Here is a 27,975-nt window from a genome sequence, read left to right as displayed (position 1 = left end):
TGCTCTCATTGTGGTTGATGCAGGTAGACGGAGTGGTGACACAGGGACTTGCATGACAAGGTGGTGTTGAGACCTCTGCCAGGGCCTATGGGGTCTCCATGGGGATGTCCATTTTTATATTGAATTCAGTAGAATTTTTATATTTTAAAAAACCTTAAATTTTGGTTGTGGCAGGTATAACTGCATTAAGATCCACAGGATTTCATCTGTGCATGTCAGGGCTAAACGCAGGCTACTGCTTTAAGCAAAACCAGAGTCCTGTCAAACTAATCCCCAGTCTGATGGGTCTGAGACCCAGAAAACATCCCTGTATCTCCACCTTCCCCAGCAGGATCAGCTGACAGGTCAGAAGTGATAACAAGGGTGTGGGTGGGATGACCCAGAGCACCTTTACTGCTCCTACCCACCTTGACACCACAAGATCCTCCTGAGGGATGTTGGTGCATCCCACTTTGAGGATGGGTCTAAGAGTCCCATCCCAAGCTGGTGCAGAAGGCTGAAGCCAGCTGGGAATGGGAATCCAAGCCCACCTGCAAAAAGATTTTAGGGATGGCCCTGCTGTACTCAAGATGAGCTGAACCCCCCACAGTGAGAGCAATGGACTTGCTTTGTTTGTGGAGGTGAATCCAGACTTTGGCGTTGAGCAGCTGAGAAGATCTTTGGTCTTGGTGATGGAATGGTTGGACACAGTGTAGGTGACTTGGCAGCTTCCAGAGGCGTCTTCCTGAAACACAAAGGGGAGTGACCATGGGTATTAAATGATCTGTGGAGAGGACAGACAGAAAGGCCAACCTAACAAATAGAAAAACATCAAAAATCTAGAAAGTGGGCCACATCGGGGGGGGTGGTGGGGGTGGTGTTGGATAGCTCCAAGTCCATCTGGGCATCTTTGCAAACTCAGGCTGACACCACCAGCAGCAGCATCTCTGTGACTGCATTTGGGGTTCTGAGGTTATTTCATGTTGTTCACAGGTCATTCCAGCTGGCTGCTGGCAAAGCAAATCCTGCTTAGCAGGAATGCTGTTCCTACTGTCAAGGGAAAGGCTATGGTTTTGTAAGGGTGCCTATTGCTGAATATTAGGTTATTTCATTTTAAGTCTTCTGCCTTTCCAATAGTCACCCTTGCTCACAGCCTGGTTGGAGCAGCAGAGCCCATGTTGTTTATCTTGAATTTTGCCTCCTCTGCCAGAGCTCATGGGCTGGCTAGGTTCCAGGGCCAGCTCTCCTGGCACATCCCTGGATTTTGGGCAGATGTGGCCCCAGCTCTGGACCTACCTCCACTGTGGTGCCAGCATGGGGCTGAAGCTGGAACAGACTGATGATGCCTCGTTTCAGGTTGGAGATCAGGATGTTTTCCGCTTCATTCCCATAGAAAGCTTTGACCTGGGGGGGGTAGGAGGTGTTGCCTGGCTGAGGGGATGTCTCTGAGGTCCTTGAAGGCTCTCTGCTGCCTTCCCTGACAAAAGGGAACCTGAGAACACCCTGTAGACACCTGAGGAATTTTCTCAAGGAGGACTTTATCCCTCAATAGCATGAGGTCTGTGGATGCAAGCCCACAAAATTTCCCTTTCCTTCCCACCCGTAGAGGAGAAGGTCAGAAGAGAGCTTATATCCCATGGTTAGGACTGAAGAGCTTTTAACATGGGATTCAGCTGAGTCCTTTTGGACGATGGGACTCCATGTAGGGTCCTGCACTGGCCACTCTGTCCAGTTCCTGCTGCTCTGAAATTGGAGGTGGAGCAGGAGATCCTATGGGCTTCATTGCCCAGAATATTTAGGATGAGGACAGGAGTGCTTTGCAGAGGGCATGAACAAGCCCAGGAGGTGTCCAGCTGACCTTCCCACTGTTCCAGGAGATGAACACTGGCTGCTGGAACTCTGCCTGTGCCTCCTGGCTCAGTGCAATCTCTACAGGGGGACCTCTGCTGCTGTCCTGGTTCCTCTCCTCTTCTGGCTGGTGTTGGGCCTTCACGTTGTGGATCTGCAACAGCAGAAGATGGCAGAAAAAAGTGACCAAGTGTGTCTGCTCTAAAGGTGGTGTGTATTTTACCTCCAGGTGATGGATTTGGTCAGAGAGGTCATTTTTCAGCTGGCATGGGCTAGAAAGGGAAGGGGTTGCAGCTCCTGGGGTGCTGCCAGCAGGAATACCCAGCTGTGATGGCTGTACTGTCCCACCCACCTGCACCTGGAGCAGCTCTTCCCTGCCTTGGTCCCTCCAGAGCTGGTGCAGATGGATCAATGCCTCAGCCTGCAGCCGGGCTCCCCACGGGGATGGTGTGGACGTGTGGTCCAGCTGGACATGCAGCGTGTACCGGTACTGATACAGGGTCCTGGGCTGGAAAGAGAGTGGCTGCAAATTCCCTGTGGAAAGATGGAGATGTTGAAGGTAAGCAGTCATGGATCTCCTCCACTTCCTGCACCTGGCAACTTCCATCCAGAGGGCACCCGGGCTTGCAGGGGTGCTCGTGACCTGTGCATCACTCGACCTCCTGGGACTGGAAGTCTAGCTGATGGGAAGGTTTTCACGGGGAATTGTGCCCGTGGTTTAGATATTTGGGTGTTCTCCGGGCTGACAGCTGATTCCTGCTCGTGTTTCCAGCCCTGCCTTAAAAATGATGGCTCGAGCAGGGTCTCCACTTGGGGACTTCAGGACTTTTAGAAATGCCAAAGAAACGCACTTTAATCCTAAAGGGAAGTTTCCTGAGCATGCCCACAGACAGGAGGGATTTCTCCAGTGCCTTTTTAGCACTGGGCATTAACAGGGGCACAGTCAACCTTCTTAGGGGAGAAAAGAAACTGAATTATTCATATTCTGGGTTTTCCATCAGAACTTCTAACTCTTAATTAAATTACTGACTTTGTGCTAAGGCAAAATGAAGTTGGTGGGACAGCTTTAGATCAAAACACCCTGCTTCAGCCTTATTTCTCCAAAATTATTCTGAGTCCCTTCTCTTGCTTGTATACAATTGTGATGAAGGGAGAAGGGTTGCCTTTGCTGTGACAAACCAGTCAAATCTATTTTCTGAAGTCACTTGAAATTCTCTTGCAAATTTGACACACTTGCTGGGCTTCTGAAATGTTTTATAGCTTTGCTGCTTTTAACAACAAATGAATCAATGTAAATCCAGCTCAGTCCCTGGGGCTTTCCTCTGTGAGACAGACTGAAGAGTTTGTATAGTTCTGTGCTGTGTGCAGTTTAAAAAGCTCCAGCTCTCTGGTTTTCCTCACCCCCAGGAAGGACTGCCACAATCCCCAAAATGTCCCTGCCTCAGGACATGCTCGTGCTGCTTGCAGTTTTCCAGTCCCTGTTCCCTGCTTGGCTGTAGACCAGGAGGATAAGTGCTGGGATGAGCATCTCACCTCTCCAGGCATCCAGACCCCGTTGTGTCCCTGAACCCAAATCAGCCCAAAGTCTCCCTTACCTTTTGCTGATCTCAGGAAGGAAAAGCAAAGCAGGCAAAAGCATCCCCAAAATGCCTGTGGATTCATGGTGGGCTCTGGGAGCTGGGCAGGAGACAGGGAAGGAAGGGGGGTGGGAGAGAGGGACTGTACAACAAAAGTGGGCAAGATTAGGAGTGTCAGACGATGGGGCCCGACCTTCTCCCTATCCCCGCCTTACCCGAGAAAAGGCAAATAATTAAACCTTTGTACCAACCCCCAGCAGCAACGGAGGGTTTGGAAATCAGCTGAGGTTTGCCAAAGGCCGGCAAGAAGGGAGGAAAGCTGGGGAAAAAAAACTGCCAGAAGCATTGCAGGGTGGAGAAGCTGCAAGTTTGTCTTGATTTGGGAGGAGGATGCTCAGAAAGCTGCTCTGTCCTTTGGTGATCTCTCTCTCATGCGATAGAAGAAAATTCCTTTCAAAAGAAAAGACCCAGAAGGGGGAAGGGGGGTAAACAGCTTTTCCATCCTTTTAGTTGGAGACTGGGATTTGCAGCTCGGAGGCTCATGTTACTTAAAGGGCCAGGCTGGAGGGGACGGGGAGCGCCTGCTGGTGGGTGGGACTGTGAGCACTGTTACCCCCAGAAAGAAACGGGAAAAGGGCTTAGGAGAGCCATTTCTAAATCTCTTGGCCCACTAACCGTACAGTTTTGGTTGTTTTTGGGTTTTTTTTTAAATGCATGAACTTTGTGATTACTGAGTTTAATTGTTTTCTAAAGACACCAAAGTGGTGGTGATGCAGCTCAAGGTCCTGGGAAGGCTTTTTGCTAAAAAGAATGGGGGGGTGGGGGCGGGGGTGGGGCACTTCAGGTGTCACTCTGGAAGTGATCTACATATTACAGCGGGACCAAACCCCCAAAACTTCGGAGTTTTGGCATTTTCGATGGCACCTCTTCCAGCTCTGCATCACCACTGGGCTTTTGGGCCACTGCTGGGATCAGAAAATCAGGGCAGATCCAGCTGAGAGCAACGTGGGGAAACTCCAGTTATAAGTTTCCCATATGTGGTGTCTTCACTTGGTCTTCTGGTGGTCTTTATGGACAAATACTCCATATTTATCTTTAAAAATTTTCTTCTCTTTAGGATTTTCATTTGGCTTTTATAGAATCATAGAATGGTTTGAGTTGGAAGGGACCTTAAAGATCATTTTCTTACAACCACCTGTCATGGGCAGGGCAGCCCATGGCCCAGAGAAGCTGTGGCTGCCCCTGCATCCCTGGAAGTTTCCAAGGTCAGGTTGGATGGGGCTTGGAGCAACCTGGGATAGTGGAAGGTGTCCCTGCCCATGGCGGGGGGTGGAAATGGATGATTTTTGAGGGTCCTTCCAACACAAACCATTCTATGGCTCTGGGAGATTTGTGCTCTGCAATGCAAGGTGAGAGCAAAGCATACCAGAGGATGAAAATCCTGCTGAACACCGAAATTTTTGGTTCTTTATTCAGGGTGGGGAAAAATGAGGTATTTCAGAGTGAAGTGGTTGTGGAGAGTCTAAGCCCTGAAGGCAAGGTCCTGGAATGTTTGCTGGCTGTAACTCAATGCAATGCCTGGAGAGGAAAGGAAAACAGAAATAGCCTGGGAAAAAAAACCTGCTGATAAGGAGGCCACAAAGTGGAACTGAACTTTGGCAGGTTGGTTATTTAGGCTCGGTTACCAAGACTTTCCAGGACTAGGATACAGAAAACTGGGAGAAAACCTGGTTTTTCTTTCTCCAAACGTGTTTCTTCCTTCTGTCTCTGGGACAGTCTGTGAGAAAGAGTAAAGCAGAAGAAACCAGAGGGAGTTATAGGACTTTGTGAAGCATTCTTCCCGAATCCATCTGGGGTTGCAGTGCTCTTGGAAAGATGCCTTATGGAACTTCGGACACCTATGGACAGATGCATGGTCCTAAAATCAGTGCTGCTGGAATCTTGGGTGCTCCTCCAGCCCCTTGTGTATCACCCAAAGAAAATGCCATTTCCCATTTCTATCCAGTGGTGGGACCCAGTGGCTGGCTGCTGGATCACCATGGTGGGGGATTCCAGCTGCAGGGCCTGATGTGGCAGGTCCAAAACCCATGGGCAGAGCAGAGCAGGGGCGGTCAGTGTGCCCAGGTCACTGTGCCCAGGTCACCACGTAGGCACCTTGCCAGCGAGGTGTGACGTCAGGATGGACTTTGGCAAAGGGTGACCAGCCTGCCCACAGGGTGAACTCTTCTGGCTGGAAGCAGGATGAAAGCAACAGGGATTGTTGCATCAACGCCTGCAAACGTCAATTTTCTTCTCTCCTAAATGACCTGCAGCTCCAAAAGTCCCGTTCCTCCCCCCCACCATCTTTTCCTGCCTTGTCACTCTCTTTTTGCCATTGTAGTGGTAGGGAAAGCAGTGACTCTGCCAACACGCTCCATCAATCCTTCCCTCTAAGAGAAAAACTGAAGGGGGATGAGCATTTCCCACATAATTGTACTGGCGGCACCCAAAAGTTTCCAAAATCCCTGAACAGAGAGATTTCCTGGGGCTGTGTGGGACATACTGGTCAAGAGACCCCAGGTGTGTCCAATGAGCACCTGAGGGCCCTAATGTGCTTTAATGACCCTAATGAGCCTCACCTGTGGTCTCCACCCAAGCCCGTGGCTAGGGAGCCTATTTAAGCTCAGCCTGGAAAGTAGATGAGTTTTTTAGGCTATGTTATAGTTTTGGTTTTTGTTCTGTTTCTGCTGGTTCTGGATGGACCCAAAGCTCTTCTGTGCCCTTGCTGCCCTGGAGAGTGTTGATGGAGATTTTTGTGAGGACCCAGCCTCAAATTCTTCTAGATAGGCCCTGTAGGTGAGGGCACTACCAGTACTGGGCCACCCTAGCTCATCTCCCTGCGCTGTGTGTGACCGTGGATCATCTAAGGAGCTGTTACCATTCCCAAGACATCTACCTCTTCCTCCTGCTCCCCCTTGGCACATGGCTCTGAGGTAGGTGGGATGTGTTCTGGCACTCTTTACTGTGCAATGGCTTTTGTTGGGGAGGTATTTTGAGCACCTGAGGTCTGCCCTTAGAGCTCATCGCATAAATGTTGTGAGATAAGAGGAGCAATGCTGTGCAAAGACCCTGGTTTTCCTACAAGACAAACAGTGTAGGAGATGATTTCTGTTCCTGCGAAGCAGCCAATCACCTGCCCTGTGAGCAAGGGCAGGAAAGTGTATTGACGGGTGCTTGTGTTAACTGGTTAAAAACCAGACAATTTTAAGAGAGAAAAAAAAGAAAAAGGTTAATTATGCTCAGTTAATTTTGTGTTTTTAAAGGTTTGGAGCTATTTTATTTGTGATTTTTTTTTAATATATGTACAAGTCAGGTTTTGGACCAGACCTATCTATCTATCTATCTATTTTTTAAGCCAGCTCACCTAAGCTGGGTCTGTAAGCCAGAAATGCCCCCATCCCAAGTCTGTATTTTTAGGCAGTTGCTTAGGAATTTTCTATGCAAGCACATAGATTGTGCTGCCTATGGATTTTGTGGAGGAAAACAGTCTACACCAGGGCTGAGGCTGTTGTGAGATGTATAAAAAGAGCTACTCCCCACGAGCCCCGTGGAGAGGCAAGGCACTGTCTGTGTGCTTTGTGTTTTATTGTCTGGAGGTTGCCAGGCTGCGCTTTCCAGGACAGCCTCCTTTTTGTCCTCGTTTTGAAAAAATCCCTGGCTTGGCCGGCTCCTTGTGAGCTTTGGTTGCTCAGGAGATTGGGTCGGGGAAAGGAGGAGAGTCTGAACACAGCGAAGTGGTAGGAGCTGGGTTTGCATCTCAGTCTGAGGCATCTCAAAGCCTGATAAACTGAAAAAAAGATTTTGCTGTGTTAATGCACAAATATATTTTTGTGCAATTTTAAGAAAATAGGGCTGGGATCAACCTGGGGAGATTGTCTGGCCCAATTCGGTTGTCTGCCCTGCTTTGCCATGAGGAATGGATGCCTGACCTCTTGCAGACAGTGCTGCTGATAGATTTCTATAGTGAATTTATCCCAGTACTTTGCTGCTATAAAGAAATGTCCTCTTGCTGCAATTTCCCCCTATTACACCTTTAAACCCAGCCCCAGCTGAGTTAGAATTTAGTCCTTTTTCCTCAGCTGCCTCCCTATTTCCTTCCTCTCACCTTCCAGGTCCTGTTTTCCAGACCTTGTTCTCCCCGCCTTCCCTACCCCTCCCGCAGTGCTCCATCCTCTCCCTGCACAGTTCATTACTTTGTAATCTCAGCAACTGCTAAGGAAACTTTCTAATCTTGTTAATTGGCAATGCAACTGCTTTTAAATTCAGTTTAAAAATAGGTTTTGAAGTCAGGCTCTGCCCTTGCTATTGATTTGAATTCTTGATTGAGTGAATTGTTGGTGCTTAACAAGCTCTTTGCTGCTTTAAAGCCTTTCTCCAAGGGTCAAAGAATAACACTGACAGGGAGTGAAGGAGCGCTGCCCAGTAGTTGCTTAGAACAGAGTGTGTTAAACCAGGTTTCTTTAAAAGCAGTTTTGAGTAAGTGAAATTCAGGCATTTGAATTACTTTGGGAAATGGTCCATTTAGGATAGATCCACACTGACAGAAGCTGTTTATCTGAGGTCAGGACATGCTTTGATCAGTGCAGGGCCTTCCCCTCAAGAAATGCATGAGCCAAGCCCAGCAAGGTAAAGACACAAGTTCAGCTTAGAGAGCTGCACAGGTGAAATCCCATGGATGTGCCTGGAGCATGGCCCTCCCCAGCAGCTTTTCTTACAGTTAAATTCTTAAAAAAGCTGAAAGCTGATGCTCAGTACTTTGGGATCTGGCTCAAAACTGCGGAGAGGATAAACTGCCTTACTGGAACTCAGGTAGTGGAGTGCCCACAAGCCAGCAGCCAGATTGCTTCTTGTTCAGTGTAAATTCAATGGGTTGGGTTGTTTGTTTGTTTAAGTATTGTTAGAGAACAGAAGTAGACTGGAGCACCACTGGCACAGTTACTGATATTTTACTGTTCCTCTTTTTCTTTTAAAAATTTATGTAAATAACATGAACTTTTTAACTCTGTGATTTGGGAGAAACACTCTTTCTCCCCCCCTCTCTTTGGAAGAGATATGCAAGTCCTGAGCCGTTGGGCCAATGCTTGCTGCATTTTGTTTACGTTTTTACAATCAAACAAGGGGCTGATAAGATTGACAAGGAAGATACAACTCAGGAGCTCACTAGACAGCAGCCTCTAAACTCCTTGGGTGATGCAAAGAGCAGTAGGGTATGAAGACTGTTTTCCAGGGCAAGATTAATCCATAATAACATGCTCACTGACATAAAAGTCACTTCTTATAAGCCATTTACTATTCCCTGAAGTGCAGGAGCTGGAGTGTTTGACAAAGCCTTGGCAGAATGATGAAGAATATTCTTGTCAGATTTTTCCTTCTCTTGTGCCAGCAAGAGCAATCCGTCATCTTTAAGGGTTTTGTTCCTTTGGGATTGTGTGTAGTTTAGACGAAAAACAGTACCCAGAAGCATTAATTATTTAATCTGCACTGTTTTTTTCCTCGACGTGTGAGGTCTGAGTATTGTGCTGGGAAGTGAGGCCAATAAAACTTCTGGGAGTCGGACTCGGAGCTTGAAAGTTTTAGAGTTAATGCTCTATGGTCAGAAGAGGGGGAGACACCTTCCTTCAGGATGTCTCTCCAGGGAACGCGCTTGCCAGGTTTTCTCTCGTAACGGCTGAAGTCTTGCCTCTCCCTGAAATTGCGGTGTAGATCCCACTGGAGGCAGCAAATCTCTCAAATGTATGAGCTTGGGCCTACACACCTGCTAAGGTGTGACTAGAGGTGTGAGAGCTTTTGCAAATGAATTTGGAATAATGAGAATCTCAGAACCACTGAGGTTGGAAAAGCCCTCTAAGGTCATCGAGTCCAACGTGTGCCCAATCCCTACCTTGTCACCCAGCCCAGAGCTCTGAGTGCCACGTCCAGGTGTTCCTCGGACACCTCCAGGAATGGGGACTCCAAACCTCCCTGGGCAGCCCCTGCCAAGGCCTGACCACCCTTCCCATGGAGAAATTCCTCCTGGTGTCCAACCCTGGTGCAGCTTGAGGCCATTTTCTCTTGTCCTGTTGCTGGTTGCCTGGGAGAAGCGGGCAATCCTCACCTGGCTACACCCTCCTGTCAGGGAGTTGTAGAGAGCAAGGTCTCTTCTGAGCCTCTTTTTCTTAGGACAGGTATGGAACCACTATTTTGCATTAAAGGACAATAAGCAGATGTTTTGAAAAAAATGTTTTGAACTGTTTTTGCATTGCCCTGGAAATCTGCCAAGAAATGGAGTTGCTTACCAGGTTAGGTGTTCTTGCCTGCAACTTCCCAGGGGCTGCTGGAGGTGGGATGAGGCTATTGCAGAGGAATTACAAGTACGTGGTTTCTCACTCAGGAGACTCTGGGTTTACTGTAGTTATGGGACTGGTTTTCTAGACTAGAGGAACCCCTTAAAGGACTGCAGAGGGAGGTGGAGATGGGATTTGGGGTTTGCATCCCCACCTCCTGAGCACACATGGGGTTAGATGCCCCTTGGCAGAGCTGTAAGGTGTAATGTGGGCAGCAGCTCCTCCTCTCTTTGGGGGCCTAAATTGAAACGCTCAGGAGCCAAATCACCTCTGAGCTGCTCTGTTGTGAGCAGGAGAGGAAGGGACACCTCCAAAGGCCACACAGCTCACTCATAGTCAGAAAAATCCTACTGCTGAACCTGGAACCCCCCCAAGGATGCCCGGGACCCCCCGGGCCCCTCTGTGATCCTCGACAATGCACCCCCCATCATCAGACCATGCAGGGTCCCCCAGTGTTCTGCCAGTGGGAGCACTGGAAGAGATACTGGGAACGCTGGGAGGGAACTGGGAGGAAACTTCCCAGCAGTCTCCAATGTGCAGCAGCCCCAAGTGCGACCAGTGAGGAGGAGGAAGTGCTCCCAGTGCCCCCCCCCCCCCAAAAAAAAAGTGTGTGGGGGGAGGGGGTACGAGAAGAAAAGGATTTAAACTGAGGGGAAAACAGTTTCTGTAATTGTGTTTGAACTTAGGAAGATCCCACTTCATCTACGATTTGGAGGGTCTCAATTGAAGTAACACACAACTTTTTCATGATTTTATATGTATCAGTTGGCAGGGAATCACTGTTTTCCATTATTTTCGTATCTAAATGGAAGAAGAAAGCCTTTATGGTACTGTTTGATGGATTTGAATTGAGGGAAACCGCCCCATTTTCATCATCTTAAGGTTAAAATTGAGGGCAAAACACCACCGTCCCTGGTTTTAAAGGGCTTCCCTTGAGAAGAACCTCTTTATGTGCCATTATAAGATTTCCATCGAGGGGCTTCCATTTGAAGGGACCCTCATAGAGGAAAAATGTGTCCAAAAGCCCCCAAAATGGTGTTTCTTGAGGGAAATTGAAGAGGAAGTTGCATTTTCCCTCATTTTAGGAGGCTAAATTGAGCAAAACTCCCCCTTGATTCAGTTTTTATTTGGGTTTAAATTTAGAGGAGACCCTCCTTATGCGTCAATTACGGGTCTAAATTGAGAGGGAACCTCCGTTTTCCCTTTGATTCAAGGCTTTGAAATGGTGACTAAAGGGAGTTTTCCCTTAATTCATTAAGAAATTGAAAAAGAACAGTAAAGATGAGCTGCTGGTTTGGACTCAATTTATCTGTCAGGATTGCAAACTCTGACAGACACCGAGCGCCGACGGACGCCCAGCAGTGACTGTGTCACGCCCCGACAGATCAAACAGGGGCTGGAAGCTCCATGGAGTAGCTCAGCGCCTGCTCCGCTCTTGCCCCCCAAAGCCCGGGATGGACTGGTGGGTCTGGACACATCCCCATTGAGGGGGGCAGAGCCGCTGCTCGGGGGCCCCGGGGGATCCTTTATCCCCCTCGTGCAGCTGCGAGCTGCCAAGGAAAAAGTCCTCGTTCCTAGGCTTGAACCCCTGCAGGTTTACCTCTCATTCTCTTGCTCTGATTTGTTTGACAAGAAATTCAATTTATTCCCGCCAGTCGTGTCTCTTACTCCAGTGACCCGTGAGTGATCTCTCTGTGCCCTTCTCCCGATCCTCAGGCCTTTCCTGATGTGTTCTGTTCCCTGCCCAGGGTGAGGAGGAGAGGGACAGAGCGGTTTTGCTGCCACCAGGCACCTGGCCAGGCCCAGCCCACCCCAATAATCCCTGCGATAATTCACGCCACCATTACCCAGGCGCGCGGCGGGTCCGGCTCCGCGGGCAGGCGGCTACAGGAGTTCAAAGTGGGCAAACTGGGACGGAGTGAGAGGAAGCAGGTGGTGGCAGTGGGTGAAATGTCTCTGCTGCGAGCTGCCTGGGAAAGGAGGAGGGAGAACCTGGTGCAAAGTAAAAGGGAGAGAAAGAGGGACAAGGCTGGAGCTGTGGAAGGAAGTGGAGATGGCCATGGGGCAGCTGAGCATTTTGCTTTCCAGCTTTCCACTACCACTGCCGCCACTGCCTCTGCTGCGTCCGCTGCTGTCCGAGCAGGAGTGGGGGAGGGAGCGAGCAGCCGGCTCCGAGCCGGAGGAGCGACGCAGAGCCTCCCCCAGCCCAGCCTCGTCAGGGGCGGAGGGCGGGCACAGAGGCGGGAGAGATGCGGGTGTGCCACCGGCCCCTGACCGCCCCAGAGGCAGGGAAGGGGTGGACTGGCCACCGGCCCCTGACCGCCCCAGAGGCGGAGAAGGGGTGGACTGGCCACCGGCCCCTGACCGCCCCAGAGGCAGAGAAAGTGCGGAGCGGCCACTGCCCCCTGACTTTTCCAGAGGCAGAGACAGGGAAGGGGGAGGGGAAGGGGCAGGCTGGCCGCCTTTCCCCAGGTACCCTGAACACGGAAGCGAAGGCAGAAATGGACACGGGCAATTGCAGCAGCATTCCCCGGTACGGAGAACCACAAGCTTGACACCTGGGGACAGGCAGAGCCGCTCGCTCTCCCCACCCTGCGGCACAGGCAGTGTTAAAGCTGAGGGCACATGGGATGGCCCCGACCCAGGCGGCTCTTACAGAGCCAGGGACGGGAGAAGCTGCTTGCAGCCCCTGCCTCCCTACCCCTCCACTGCCGCAAAGAGCGAGACAGTTCCTGATCAACATTCGGCTGGAACAATCTTTAAAACCAATGAAGCAATTTCAATTAAAAGCGAATGGGATGATTCTGATACAGATGTTTCTCACAGGGAGGGGGGTACAAGAAGGGGCAGGATAGCCCAAGAAGCTATGAGAGCAGTCAGTCCCGTTGCTAAACACGCAAGGTCCAAAGCAGATAAAGGGGGGCAGGAAGAACTTGCATTAGAAGCACCTCTGAGACAGGCTGTGGGAAATCAAGGAGTGATTTACATGAAGACACCGTTTTCCCTTGGAGAATTACAGCAGTGGAAAAACTCAATTGGGAAGTACAGGGACAACCCGGAAAGAGTAGCTATGCGTGTAGAAATGGCCATAAAATCCCCAAACCCAGATTGGGGTGATCGAAATGTTATGCTAGATGAATTATTGGATAAAACAGAGAGAGAAATGGTCAACAAGGCTGCTATATCTGCTATAGAAACTCAAATTGCAACTGGGAGTCTCCAAGGGTCAATTAATGACATCTATGCCCTAGCAAACCCTGGCTGGGATCCCAGTGTCCCAGAATAGATGGAAAAGCTGAAGTGATACCAAAAATGGGTGGTTGTTGGGTTAAAATGTGCCGTTCCTAAAGCAGTGAATTGGGCTAGGTTATATGAGATCAAACAAAATCCAAATGAGACCCCCACAGAGTTTCTAAATAGGCTTGAAGAGGCTGCACAAAAATACACTACCTTAGACCCTGACTCACCTGAGCAGCAGATCCACCTGGCCTACCTGGTTATAGGTCAATCTGCTAAGGACATAAAGAGAAAGCTGCAAAAGATAGATGGGCCACCGGACATAAGTAAATTGTTGAGTGTAGCCTGGAAGGTATACCAGAATAGGGACTTAGCAAAGATTAACATAATAAACCACACCACAAAAAGAAATATGATAAAGGAAAGTCATCTGGCACATCAAAAAGGGGTCCCCCTTTTCCCCTAGCTGAGGACCAATGTGCAATTTGCAAAAAACGGGGGCACTGGAAAAATGAGTGTCCATCACGAGCAGAAAAGAAGCCCCCAGTTTCGGAACTAACTGTAAATACGGACTGACGGGGACCGAAGGTAACTACCCCAGCAGAGCCTTCGGTTGTAGCTAAGCTGGGGAATGATGATGTTGAATTTCTGGTTGGTACAGGGGCAACATATTCTGTGTTAAATACTTTAAAAGGTAAACTGAGTCAAGACATTCTGGATGTGTTCAGAGCTACAGGGGTAAGTGAAACAAGGCCTTTTCTCCAACCTTTAAAATTTAAATTGGGAAAACACTGGGTCACTCACCAGTTCCTGTATATGCCAAATTCCCCAATGCCATTATTGGGCAGAGATTTATTGGAAAAATTGGAAGCAGAAATTAAGTTTTCCAAGGAGGGGGGAGTGAAAGTTATAATCCCAGAATCTAAAATTATCAAAGCAGCTGCTATACTTGTACAGGAATGCCATGGAAAAATTCCCAAAGAAGTTGAAGAAGCTGTCATTCAAATAGTGTGGGCCAATGATTCTCCTGGGAGATCCAAAAAAGCTGAACCTGTGAGTATCACACTCAAAGCAGGGGCTCCACCAGTAAGGCAAAGACAATATCCTCTGAAATTAGAAGCTCGCAAGGGATTAGTACCTGTGATTGAAAAGTTTCTCAAATTTGGGTTGTTAGTGGAATGTGAATCCAGGTACAACACACCAATCTTGTCAGTAAAGAAAGCTGATGGTAAAAGCTACAGGTTGGTACAGGATTTGAGGGAAATTCATAAGATAACAGAGGACATACACCCAGTGGTAGCGAATCCTTACACACTTTTGACAACACTAACAAATCAGTTAGGGTGGTTCGCTGCTTTAGATCTCAAGGATGCTTTTTTCTGCATTCCTGTGCATAAGAATAGCCAAGAACTCTTTGCTTTTGAGTGGGAGAATCCTGAAACAGGGAGGAAGACCCAGCTCACCTGGACAGTTTTACCACAAGGATTCAAAAACAGCCTGACCATATTCGGAAACCAGCTGTCAAAGGAGCTTGAGGACTGGAGGAAACAAGAACTGGGGGGAGTGGTTCTCCAGTATGTTGATGACATCTTGATAGCGGCCAAGACACGTTGGACACAATTTTCCGTGGACATCGACAACTCAGCAGAGAACGGAAGGAAGCCATCTGTCAACTTCCAGAGCCCCATACCGTAAGGGAGATGCAGGCCTTCCTGGGAATGGTAGGTTGGTGTCACCTGTGGATATCAAACTACGGTATACTGGTGAGACCTTTATATGAGGTCCTTAAAGCAGCTGAAAAAGGGACAATCATGAGGACAGAGAATGCCAGCTGAAACATTCCTTGATGTCAGCCCCATCTCTGGGGCTGCCGGACTTGAGTATACCTTTTGAACTCTTTACACATGAGCGACTGAATGCTGCTCTGGGGGTACTGGCACAGCACCTTGGAGACCAGTGAAGAGCTGTGGCCTATTTCTCAAAACAACTAGACAATGTAGCCCAGGGTTGGCCAGGATGCTTGAAAGCTGTGGCAGCAACAGTCCTTCTGATACAGGAGGCCCGTAAATTCACCCTTGGGCAGCACATTGTCGTGTATGTACCCCATGCAGTGATAAACGTGCTGGAGCAAAAGGGGGGACACTGGCTCTCCCCTAGCAGGATGCTCAAATACCAATCTGTGTTGTTGGAACAGGATGATGTTACTCTAAAGACAACTTCTGTGGTAAACCCTGCGATGTTTTTATCATCCACGTTACTTGACGGTGTGCCTGAGCATGATTGTTTGCAGACAATAGAGGAAATTTATTCCAGCAGAGCAGACCTGAAAGATGTTCCTTTGAAAGATCCAGACTGGGAATTGTACACTGATGGGAGCAGCTTCATGAGAAACAGTAGGAAGATGACTTGTTATGCTGTAACCACCTCAGATAAAATCATTGGGGCAAAAGCCTTGCCTCCAGATGTATCATCACAGAAAGCTGAACTCATTGCACTAATGAGAGCTCTGGAACTGAGCAAGGGGAGGAAGGTGAACATATGGACCGATTCCAAATATGCCTTCAGTGTTGTTCATGCCCACGGAGCTATTTGGAAGGAACGTGGCCTGCTGACTGCTCAAGGTAATGAGGTTAAACATGCTAAACAGATTCTTGCAATTTTACAGAGCATTTGGAAGCCTACAAAAGTGGCTATCATGCATTGCAAGGGTCATCAAAAAGGGAAAACAGCCCCCTAACTGGGAAATTGTTTTGCTGACGAAACAGCCAGGGGGATTGCAGAAAAAGGCATTTTTGCAGTGGTAGCACAGAAAGGGATAGATTTGTCATCATTTACCCCAAAATACGATCAGAGGGATCACAAATTAATTAAGTTGCTTAAGGCTGAAATCAAAGAAGGTGGGTGGGGTGTTACCCTGGTAGGACAAGTTGTAGTTCCACCCCTGATCCTTCGGGAAATAGCCCAATGAGAGCATGAAAGTACCCACTGGGGAACAGAAAATCTTTTAAAACATTTGAGGAAAGTAGTGATAGGGAGAGGGATGACTGATCTTGTACAATCTGTAACAAGCAAGTGTGAGACCTGCTGTAAAATCAACCCTGACACAAGCAAGAGAGTTGTGTTAGGAGTGACAAAGACAGGAGATCTCCCGGGAGATTATTGGCAAATAGATTTTGCTGAGATGCCACGCAAAGAGGGATGCAGGTATTTACTGGTACTGGTTGACACCTTCAGTGGATGGCCTGAGGCTTTCCCCTGTCCCACCAACACAGCAAAAGAAGTAGTGAGAGCTTTGCTCAATCATATAATACCAAGATTTGGGGTTCCTTTGGGAATGTCATCAGATAGGGGACCACATTTTGTTGTAACAGTGGTTGGGGAAGTTAGCAGGATTTTGGGACTTACCAGGGACCTGAACACACCATACAGGCCCCAAGCAAGTGGCAAAGTTGAACGCATGAACGGGACCCTCAAAACCCAGATGTGCAAGATTTGTCAAGAGACATCCATGACATGCGTTCAAGCCCTGCCTATAGCCTTGCTGAGAGTCCGCATACAGCCAAGGCGAAGGGACAACATCAGTCCCTATGAAATATTATATGGCAGGCCATACCAGGTTTCACATATCCCAGGGAAAATTCATATGAGGTAAAAATGATTTGCAGAAATATTTAATGGCTCTGAGTTCCAATTTGCAGAAGCTCCAGAGATTCATTGTGTTATCCAAACCAATAGGATTGGACACAGCTGCTCATCTGTTCCAGCCTGGAGACTGGGTCTACATCAAGTGGTGGGACAGCGACCCCTTGCAAGCCAAGTGGAAGGGACCATTCCAAGTTTTCCTGGCCACTTTTACTGCGGTCAAGGCTGCGGTCAAGGGACTGTGGATTTACTACTCCAGGGTGAAGAAAGTTTCTTCTCCTGAAACTACCAAGAAGACAGAGACTGATACAAATCAGAAAGATGCAGTTTAAACTGTTTTTTACATGTGTTGGGGTTTTTTTAGGAGTTCTAGGTTTTTTTCTGTTAAAGGAATTTTCCCCCATACTGTTGCCAAGAGGGCAAACTGCTGGGTACTTAAGGAAAACAAAGAGCTACCCACTGAGGGTGGGGGCACCTGGCTACTCTTTTGTTTCACCTGGGTGTGTGGGCAGTTCGGTCCCCGAACGCCGGAGAGGGAAGCTATTTTTTCGTTGGCTGTTTTTTTTCCTTCTGTGGAGAAAGACCCCAGGATCACCAGCCCACCTTCCCTGCCCAGCTGGAGGCCGGGCCATGGCCGCCCTGCCCCGCCGCTGCTTTGAGCCTTCTCTACATTGTAGCCGTGCTCGCCCTGCCTGCCCAGACCTCCGGGGGTTCTCCGTTTGGATACATCTCGTCTGCCACCTGGGATTTGTGCTCATCCCTGCCGCTTCAGCCTGCTGCTTCAGCCTGCCGTTCCAGCCTGCCGTTCCAGCCTGCTGTCCCCGAGGGTCCGGCTGGACACCGGGATCGGCTGCCCAGGGGTTTGTGAAGCCTTTGTTCCATCCCTTCCCGGGATCCCAGGCCACCAGTGCCGCGTGCTCCCTGAACTCACTCTGGAACGCCCCCTGCAGCCGCGGGGGAACCATCGCATGCGCCCTGCTCACCGGGAGCCGCCAGCGCCCCTGCCGGCTGCGAGCGGAACTGCACCCGAGGGGAAAGGGCCTGACAGCCGAGAAGGCTGGCACTGGGTTTGTGTTTGCTGTTACTGCCATAGTTATTGTTGGTTTTGTTTGACTGGTTATACACATATAGATATTTAATAGTAAAGAACTGTTATTCCTATTTCCCACATCTTTGCCTAAAAGCCCCTTGATTTCAAAATTATAATAACTCGGAGGGAAGGGGGGTTGCATCTGCCATTCCAAGGGAGGCTTCTGCCTTCCTTAGCAGACACCTGTCTTTCAAACCAAGACAACATGTTTGCTGTTTGCCCAACTGGTAACCATGGTTCAGGGTTCACCCCATGATTTGCATAAGACTGTGGTCCAAAATGTGTCCAAAACTCTTTATAAGAGTGATTGCTGGATCTGTACTCAGTTACCACCCCTAGATAGGAGGGGTCACTGGCCATTGATTTGCATTTTAATGGAAGAGAACCACACTGAAACGTGGGAACCAATTAATAGCACCCTTCTGCCCCCCATACCCCTGAGTGGTCTGGTAAAGCATGCAAACTGTAAGGTTCCTTGTGTAATTGTAAACGCCACAGGAAAAGCCGTTCTTCCTTCATATTGTCATCAGACCCATTTCAGGGAAATAACAGACCCAAGAATTGCAGCAAAGATGAAAGTGACAGGGTGGAGACTGGCTGAGCCATTTGGGACGGGGCTGTATTGGGTATGTGGTGATAAGGCCTGGAAAGTTATGCCTGTGAACAAAGACCAGGCTTGTGCAATTGGGGCTGTGGTCCCAAATATAACAATATTTGACCGTCTTGAAAAACCAAATGAGAGGAGAAAAAGATCTCTTAATCCCCTCATGGAACATCCCACACTTTTCCATAGCATATCAGAGCCCTTATACCCGCTTACGTAGTAGTTGAACTGGAGAGAGCAATTGTAAACATCTCAGCTGTCACTGAATGTATTGAGCAGCACACTGCAGCTGCAATTTCAGCCTTACGAGAAGTTGACAGTCTGTCCCGTGCAGTTATGCAAAACGGATAGCTCTCAATTTCATACTTGCCGCACAAGATGTATGTGCTATTGTCAATACCGCCTGTTGTTCTTATGTGGAACAAAATGGAAGAATTAAGAAAGATTTGGATGAAATCTGGAAGGGAACTCAAATTCTACATGAAGTAGCTTCTAGAAATAACACCTTAAATTTTGATCATATTTTTGATACCCTTACCTCATAGTTACCAAGCTGGGCCTGGGTAAAAGAAATATTGATAATAGCTGTAATTGTAATTATTATCTGTGTAATAGCCTGTTGTAGATACAAAAATGCTGCTAGCAAGGATTTTCTTGCTATTTTCTAAGTCCGTGAGAGACTTTTCTCTCTCACAGAAGAGGTAGCAGTTACGTAAACAACCACACCACCTGCAACCTTGAAAAGTCTTGTTTATGGTACAGTAGAAAAATATTTTGACAATGGATGTTTTAGGATTTTAGCCAATCACCCCAAGGGGTGGCTGATCCTTTGTCCAATTAGACTATGAAGAAAAAAGTATATAAAAGAGTTTGTAAAATAATTAAATAAATCAATCTTGCTGCACAATTCCTGCCTGCTGGATCTTCTCTCCTCCTCCTCTCTACGTCTGTGGGGCATGGTGACATACCCTAGGGCCCAGGCCTGCGGTAATAGCCTGTGGAGCAGCCGGTTGTGTAAACTGATTCTGCAGGTACAGAGACGAGACAAGGTAGAGTTTTGTTAGTCTCTAAAAGGGGGGAAATGATGCCATGAAGATTTTTTTTTGCCTTTTCTTTTATAGACCTGTTATACCTTTTTACAACTTCTGTATTCTTAGTGCTTTTTGCCTACATTCTTGGACTTGTTTGTCAAGCTGAGAGACTAAACATTTGAGAAGCTTTGGAGCTAGGGATCAGTGTGCCCCAGACCCCAAGGTTCTCTCCAGAACACATTCTGTAAACTAAGATAGAACCATCCAGGAGAAGGCTCCTTGGGGGGAAGGTTCCTCCGAGGGGGGCTCACTCGAGCCTCTCATTGGGGAATTTTTTGATAGTTATGCTAATTAATAAAACCTCTAATGTTATACCTGATCTTTTGTGGTGGGCATTTTGTGGGGTGCATTTCGATGCATTTGACCCGGACGTGTGCACCTAAGGATCCTTAAAATAAATACCAAGGTAAAATCCCTTTTCCCCTTCTAACAGTGTTTCACTCTTGATTTTAAGACCAGGAAAAGGCATCATGGTGGGGAACCATGGCCCTCACTACCAGCAGGGGAGCCGGAGCCTGAAATCATCACCAAGTCCCTGTCGTGCGACAGTCTCCATAATCTGTGAAAGGACATTGTGCAGTGAGGGTGCGAGCCTTATGCAACCTGGTTACTTTGGGTTTGGGGCCTTATGGGTACAGGTGTGCAACTGGATAGTGGCGAGGCAAGGTATTTGGTATCCTTGACCCAGGACCTGGGTGTGGATCAGGTATTTGTGAGGGAGCCAGGGCCCCTTTCTCTCTGGGAGCAGCTTTTAATGAGTGTAAGAGAGAGGTTTGTTCATGTAGTGGTTTTGGTCCAAAATACTCATTACTTAGTTATTTACCTTCTTTGAGATAAGAATTCAGAGAAAGCAAAGCAGGCACAAAACTTAAAAGAATATAAAGAAGTTTATTAACAGACCTACAAGAAGGAAAAAAAATCAGACCGCACCTTCAGAACACTTCTCCTCCCCCCACCTTTCTCCCTTCTCCCACTGACAACGTAAAAAACAACCCTTGAGATTTTCAGTGAGTTTACCACTTCTATAATAACCTTGTTCAGTTCACTTAGGAAGAGGAATCTCTCTTGCTCATGCTATGGAGACATCTCCACAAGAAGTTCTCTCGTGGCTTCAGTATCACAGTGAGACTGCCGCCCTGTTGGTTCTCTGCTCGCATGTGAGAGTCCCTTCCCCTGACTTACGGCTTTCCCCACAACTGCTTTTGAGGGTCCAGTCTTGAGCTGGACTGGGGTGCCATTTTAAGGTTGAGCTGTTCAAAAACAAAGGTTCTCTTCACCTTGGGAAATGGGAGCATTTTCATCTCTAGGAAGAGAGGCCCTCCCCCTTCCCTGGGAGCAAAAAGGGTCCTCATCATCTTCATCTCTAGGACTATATCTGGGAGCATGTCTAGGAACAGAGGTCTTCTTCTTCCAATTGGAGCAAGAGTCCGCATCACTTCCATCTCTCCCTGTTCAAACTTCTCATCAAATTACAGCTGCTTCAGCATTTGCTTGCTTCAGCATAGGTACTTTTGCTCACAAGTACAGTTTGAACGTTCCAACCCCCCATGCTTTCATGAAATTACAGCGGGTACTCTGACATATCATAGTCTATCACCACCATAGCTTTACAACAGAATCTCAGCTTCTAAGTATCTCCTCTTTCTCCTCCCTCGGGGTTTCAGCTCTTCCTTCTTTACTTAATGTCTGCAGGCTTCATCTGTTCTGGAGGAAACTTACAGCACTAAATTGGCTTAATCTCACCCGGGACTTGGAGCTGGAATTCGCTTATCGCTGTTGGTCACATCATCTTTGCCGGACAGCAGGGCAGCTTCAGCTGAACCTTTGGCCACACTGGAGGGGGGCGGGGGGTGTGTAGAGCCAGGCTGCGCCGTCTGCACGCAACAGGGCTGGGGGGGGGGGGACCGTGAATGGAAGAGGGCCACACGGCTCCACGATGGCTGTGTCCCAGCCCGGCTCGGGCCAAGCAGGGCCCAGCCCGGGCCCACTGGTCCCCATATGGGCCCAGCCCAGTTACCTGTCCCAAGGCCGGAAGCAAGAGAGAGCTTTCCCAGAGTTTATCCATTCTTAAATGTGGACCACAGAGGCATGTCAGAATTTTTAAGTGGTTTAAAAAATTGTCAATATTCAAACTAGCCAGTTGATAGGTTCTGTCAGGTCATAGAGGAAGCTGTAAGCACCTCTTTGCAAGAAAATCATTTCTGGAGCTATGCTAACCCATGACAGTTCACAAAGAGAGAATGCAAGAGTACCATCATAGAATGTGCTGGAAGACACTTGAGGAAGGGATCCAAAAGCTGAGAGAAGTGGCAGAATTAGAGGTGTTCTTTAGAAGGGATGGACAGCATGATAATGACCCTGACAAGGTCAGGTGCACAGGGCAGATGTTGTGGAACCGGGCAAAGCTAGGGTGTTATAATCCGGTTTAAACTCAGAAAAGCAAAGCAAGCTAAGTCTCTGAGCATAAACCGGAAAGAACTTAGAAGGTGCAAAATATCCCCAGAAATGAGATTAAAACCAAATGAGATTAAATATTGTTGCCAAAAAATGGATGTATTTTATTTAATAGTAGAGAGGCAAAGAGAAGGAAAGAGAAAAGAAAGAAAGAAATAGAAAAAAGAAGGGTGCGTGGGGGGTGAAGGAACAGGGAGAGGTGACAGGGGTTGGATGGAAGCATATCACCACCCATCCGAGGGTCCCAACGATGTCTCGTTGCTCCCCTCCATCTGGTCTGCTGGTGATGAGGGTCCCTCGTCGCTGCTGTGGCCACGCCACGCCACGCCACGCCACGCCACGCCACGCCACGCCGCCACACTCCGCCAGACGCCAAAGAGTACAGAATCCCATGGATTAATATATACTTTGGGCCAGGTGGGAATGCCCACGTGTCTCCCTTGCAGGGGCTGGCTTGACACACTGTCCCTTGCAACACTGAGGGTCTGTTGCATCATCTCTGGTGCTCTGGTGCAGGGTCTGGGGACCCCTTTGAGGGGGACCCCTGTGATGGACCATGTCACCCCCTTCTGCTGTGGATAAGCTTCTGACCACAGGCTTTTCCAAGATACCCCCCGCCCTTTGGTGGAGGGTTTGTTCGAGCCTGGCAGCTGATAGCCCTGGGGCTGTGGTCTCTCCACTTTGGAGGTGTTAAGCCTGTGCTTTCTGAATGTCCCCAGCCCTGAGTTGTTACTTTATCTTATCTTCATCAGCGAGTGGTGAAAGGCCTCACTCAAGGCCCCATTCAGGGTGCAGTAGTCTTTTTTGCAGCTTTTGTAATACAGTTTTTAAAGTCCTTTAAGAAAATGTTTAAGTCATAAAATATAGTATTTCAGTCTCTGACATAGGGCCACCCAAATACACCAGCTTCATTGCAACGATTAATGCCAAGGACAACTGAGAGACAGTGGGTTCCGTCGCCAACAGGCTCAGGAATTATGAGAGTTTGGTCAATGGCCTGATGTAGGCTCATGTCTCTGCTGGGGTTAGGGACCACAAAGAGGAGTTTAAAGAGCGGACTGGGGAGTCTGCTTTAAACACACAAACAGTGTGGCACCAGTGGAAGTCACAGGCCCCCAAGTCAGAGCTCAACATCCCCCAGCTAGGGAGAGGAGAGGAGAGGGGGTACACCCCACAAGCTGACCTGTGGTTCTTCCTGTGTGACCACGGGGAAAACATGAGAAGGTGGGATGGGAAACCTACTTCTGTACTGGCAGCACAGGTGCATGACCTCAAGGATGAAAAAAGTAACCGAGGGGATTATGCTAAAGTGAAGGTAGCTTCAGCCTCCCGTGACCAAGCTGCCAGATATTATAGAAGGGAGGATGATACATCAGATCCCCTTGCAGGAACCTCTAGCATGTACGCCCAGGGAGGGAATGCTAACCAGGGCTAGAGGGGTCCTGCCTCTAGCCAGGAAGAGGCACGGGAGAATCAGGTCTTTTGGACAGTGTGGATCCGATGGCCTGGCACATCAGAGTCACAAAAATATGAAGCCTTAGTCAATGCTGGTGTGCAGTGTACCCTAATGCCATTGGGACATGTGGGGGCAGAACCTGTTTCTGGGCACCACTGCTGGGGTGACAGGGGATCACTCTAGTTGACCCTGTTGGAAGCTGAGGTGAGCTGGATTGGGAAGGAGTGGCAGAAACACCCTATTGTGACCGGCCCAGAGGCCCCGTGTATTCTGGGCATAGACTTCCTCTGGAACGGCTATTACAAAGACCCAAAAGGACCCATGTGGGCGTTTGGGATAACTGTTGTAGAGGCAGAGGGCATTAGGCAATTGAACACCTTGCCTGGACTATCAGAAAATCCTACTGCAGTTGGCCTCCTGAAGGTGGAAGAGCATGTGTCCCAATTGCCACCTGGATGGTGCACTGCTGGCAGTATTGGACTAACTGAGATGCTGTGAGCCCCATCCACAAGATGATCTGCAAGCTGGAGAGCCAAGGCGTGGTCAGCAAGGCCCACTCACCTTTCAACAGCCCCATTTGGCCTGTGCAGAAGTCTGACAGGGAATGGAGATTGACTGTGGACTACTGTGGCTTGAATGAAGTAACTCCACCACTGAGCGCTGCCGTGCCGGCGTGCTGGAGCTCCAGTACGAGCTGGAGTCGAAAGCAGCAAAGTGGTACGCCACCACTGACATTGCTAATGCCTTTTTCTCCATTCCTCTGACACCAGAGTGCAGGCCCCAGTTTGCCTTCATATGGAGGGGCGTGCAGTACACCTGGAACTGACTGCCCCAGGGGTGGAAGCACAGTCCCACCATCTGCCATGGACTGATCCAGGCTGCACTGGAAAAGGGTGAGGCTCCAGAACATCTGCAGTACATCGACGACGTCATTGTGTGGGGGAACATGGCAATGGAGGTATTTGAGAAGGGAGAGAAAATCATCCAGATTCTCCTGGAAGCTGGCTTTGTCATCAAAAAGAACAAAGTCAAGCAAAGTCTCAAGCCTGAGAGATCCAGTTCTTGGGGGTAAAGTGGCAAGATTGACGGTGTCAGATTCCCACCGAGGTCATCAATAACATCACTGCGATGTCCCCACCAACCAGCAAAAAGGAAATGCAAGCTTTCCTAGGTGCCATAGGTTTTTGGAGAATGCACATTCCTGACTAAAGCCAGATCGTGAGCCCTCTCTACCTGGTTACCCGCAAGACGAATCATTTCTACTGGGGCCCTGAACAGCAGCAAGCCTTCACCCAGTTCAAACAGGAGATCGCTCATGTGGTAGCCTGACAGGACCAGAGGTGAAGAACGTGCTCTACTCTGCAGCTGGGAGCCGTGGTCTGTCCTGGAGCCTCTGTCAGAAGGTGCCTGGTGAGACTCGGGGCTGCCAACTGGGATTCTGGAGCCAAAGTTACAGAAGGTCTGAAGCCAACTACACCCCAACAGAGAAGGAAATCTTGGCTGCCTATGACGGAGTTAAGGCCGCCTCAGAGGGCATCGGCACTGAAGCACAACTCCTCCTGGTACCCCGACTACTGGTGCAGCTCTGCTTGTGGTAGCAGCCATTGTACTGGAGCCTTTCTAACACCCTACCTCACTAGGGGACGCCCTTTCACTGTTGGGGTGGCTCAGCCTGCTCTCGGGCTGAAACCATCAAATGTCAGTCACCAGAAGAGATCACTGAGGTCTAGGTTACCTCCCCCTGGGTGGCTCCCAATCCTAAATTACCTCCCCCTGTTCCAGAAAGTTCTCCCTTCTTTAGTTATTAATTGGTTCCCTCTTATGACTCCTGCCTCCCTGTTTTCCCCATTTGTTCTGAAAAATTGTATCCTCCCCTCTGCTTGTATCCCACTGGTTGTTTTCTCTTTCCCCGCCTTACTCCACCCCCCCATAAAGGGGCTAGCCCGCGGCTCCTTGGGGCTTTTGTTGGTCCCTCCTGCAAATAAACCTGTTGGAACTCACACCAGAAGCCCCTCTTGCCTTCTTTGCCTCCGGGCAAACGCAGGCCTGATCCATCGGCTGCCCGACGTGCTTCCTCTGAGGAGGAGCCAGCGCACGCACCCATCTCACGCCGATTCCACTGAGCCGTCCAGCGAGGACGCTGTGGAGGCCAACGCTGCGTCCCTCTGCCCGAGGGCACGCCGGGGCTCGTGGGGACAAGCCCCCGGTCGCGTTATTTCACCATCTGCTCAGATGCCTCAGGGGAAAACCCGGGATCCAGGACCCTTCTCCCTTCCAGGGGAGCCTCTCCCAGCCATGTTCAGGAGCTGGGCTGCTGCTGCCCAGCCCCGCCACGCCTCTGCTATTGCTCTGGCATTTTTTGCTACTCTGTGGCCCTGCAGTCCCTGCCTGCCGGAATGCCCCACGGTTCCAGGTACTGCTGTAGCACTTCTGTGGAGTTTCTGATGTATCTTGTTTACTGCTCTGGGATTTTGCTTGTCCCTGCTGTTCCAGCTTGCTGCTTCCAAGGTTGCTGCTACAGCTGATTTCGCTCTTCACAGGGGCACCGGGACTGGCTGCCCGGTGAGTTGTAAAGCAAGCCCCTTTTCCATCCCTTCCACTGGCGTGTCCGCCATTGTCCATGAGGAGAAAGATGGCCGAGCTGGCGCCACAGCGGCCCCTGCAGAGGAGGAAAGGGCCTGCAGCCAGGAGAGGCCGCTGCTGCGTTCTGCTCCTCTTCGTTGTTGTTGCTGCCCATGTTGTTGTTTGTTTGCACTGTTACACATACTAGTAAAGAAATGTTATTCCTTTTCCCATATCTTTGCCTGAAAGCCCCTTAATTTCAAAGTTACAATGATTTGGACGGAAGGGAGTCACATTCTCCATTCCAGGGAGGTCCTAAAGACACCTGTCTTTCAAACCAAGACAAGCTGACAGTTAATTTGATGCCTTAACAATTTATTAGCAATATAATGAAGACGTAATGAATTAATTGAGGTAGTCAAAAAGGTAACAAGTTTGTTCACTGGAGCTTGGAAGGGTAGCTGCAGAGGTCTCTGGTGAAGGGTGGGAGACCATCAGCAGCAGAAAACATGATGTTGCTGGCTCCTTCCGGATGCTCCAGCTGACACAAATGCTGTCACTCAGGCGTTGGTTTCCAGTGCACGTGCTTCTTGAGTCCTTGGCCCTTCTCTGTCTGCTGTAATGCAGAGAGTTTTGGTTCATCAGGACTCTTCCGCTCCTGGGCTCTGCCTTTCAGAATCACCCGTGCTTTCTTCTGAGTCGGCTTCAGGTTAGGAATCCTAGGAAGAAAGGGACTGGTATTAGCCACACCATTTCCAGCCAGCTGCTTTTCTGTCTCCTTGCAGAGCACACAGTGTTGCATCCTCTCTCTGTGCAAGCAGTGAGCAGCAAAGTAAACAACTGCACTCACTGCAGGGAGGCTGCAGAAGTGGAAGGGCAGGAATATGACCAGTTAAGTGCCTGGGGACCAATTGCAGCACACCGTGTTCTGTGTAGAGAAGCAGGCCTTGCTTGTCCCAAAAGGAAGCAGAGCTAGGGACTGGCTGGTTCCTTGACAGCCATTCTGGACCTCTCATTCCAGATTTTGCAACCCTCCAGGAGCTTAATGTTCCATACAGTGTCTTTTCCCAGTGTCTCCCTACTTGCTTTTACCAAGGCCAGATGATGATCTTTCTGTGCTCCTGTATGTAGGTGTTTCTGCTGCCTCCCTGGGGCTGCTTGTCTCCAGGCCCACCCTCCCATCCCAGTCAGAGGGACTGAAGGGGGGGGTGTTAGGGGGATGAACCAGGCTGTGCTTGGTGGCGCCCAGCAACAGGACAAGAGGCAATGGGCAGAACCTGAACAGAAGTTCCACCTGAACCCGAAGAAGAACCTCTTTCCTGTGCGGGTGACAGGTTGCCCAGTGAGGGTGTGGAGTATTCCTCACTGGAATTATTCCAGAGCCCTCTGGACACAACCGTGTGCCATGTGCTCTGGGATGACCCCACTTGAGCAGGGAAGCAGGACCAGATGACCTACTGTGGTCCCTTCCAACCTGTCCCACCCTGTGATTCAGTGATACCCATCAGTAGCATGAGTTGGCAAGTGCCCAGACATTTCCCACCTGCACAACAGGGTGGTCTCAAATTTCCCTGCGCACTCCGGGGAGAACAGCACGTGAAAGGTCTGCTTCTGGCCAGGAGCGATGGTGCCCTGGTAGGGGTTGATGGAGAACAGGTCATGGACGAGATCTGGGAAGATTTCCAGGGAGGAACTAACACGCTGCAGAGAGAGGTGCTTTTGCCTCGAGAAGTGTAGCTTCTTCTGCTGCTTGGACTGCTGCTGCTCGGAAGACTGCTCCTGCTGCTTGGAAGGCTGCTCCTGCTGCTTGGAAGGGTGCTCCTGCTGCTTGGAAGGGTGCTCCTGCTGCTTGGAAGGGTGCCGTTCCTTGGAGCCAGGCCACTTCTTGGAATGCTTCTGCTCCTCGGAAGGCTGCTGCTGCTGCTGCTGAGAGGGGTGCCGTTCCTTGGAGCCAGGCTGCTTCTTGGAATGCTTCTGCTCCTCGGAAGGCTGCTGCTGCTGAGAAGGGTGCCGTTCCTTGGAGCCAGGCCGCTTCTTGGAATGCTTCTGCTCCTCGGAAGGCTGCTGCTGCTG

The 27,975-nt window shown here is 49.4% G+C and overlaps 2 protein-coding genes across 4 annotated transcripts in view; both read right to left on the bottom strand.

Annotated features, from left to right (window-relative positions):
* Positions 1-26,461, bottom strand: part of LOC121661778 (microsomal triglyceride transfer protein-like) — a 34,041-nt gene extending 7,580 nt beyond the window's left edge. The window contains exons 1-6 of one of the 3 annotated variants that reach the window (XM_042022309.1): positions 3,656-8,352; positions 3,423-3,546; positions 2,180-2,361; positions 1,838-1,981; positions 1,276-1,383; positions 608-724 (exon numbers count right to left, since the gene is read on the bottom strand). In XM_042022309.1, the coding sequence (XP_041878243.1) occupies positions 608-724; positions 1,276-1,383; positions 1,838-1,981; positions 2,180-2,361; positions 3,423-3,489 (618 nt within the window). In that variant the 5' untranslated portion in view covers positions 3,490-3,546; positions 3,656-8,352. Of the gene's footprint in view, positions 1-607; positions 725-1,275; positions 1,384-1,837; positions 1,982-2,179; positions 2,362-3,422; positions 3,547-3,655; positions 8,353-25,341 lie in introns of those variants that run through there. The other 2 variants (XM_042022299.1, XM_042022315.1) reach the window with 2 other exon arrangements.
* Positions 26,459-27,975, bottom strand: part of LOC121661458 (hydrocephalus-inducing protein homolog) — a 70,870-nt gene continuing 69,353 nt past the window's right edge. Inside the window, exon 65 of the mRNA XM_042021663.1 lies at positions 26,459-26,621. Coding sequence (XP_041877597.1) covers positions 26,459-26,621 — 163 coding nt within the window. The remainder of the gene's footprint in view (positions 26,622-27,975) is intronic.

Source organism: Corvus kubaryi, unplaced genomic scaffold (assembly GCF_017639235.1).
Source record: "Corvus kubaryi isolate FWS band 111438036 unplaced genomic scaffold, C.kubaryi_AGA036_p1.0 126, whole genome shotgun sequence".
Lineage (NCBI taxonomy): Eukaryota > Metazoa > Chordata > Aves > Passeriformes > Corvidae > Corvus > Corvus kubaryi.
This window is presented reverse-complemented; position numbering and strand designations above follow the sequence as displayed.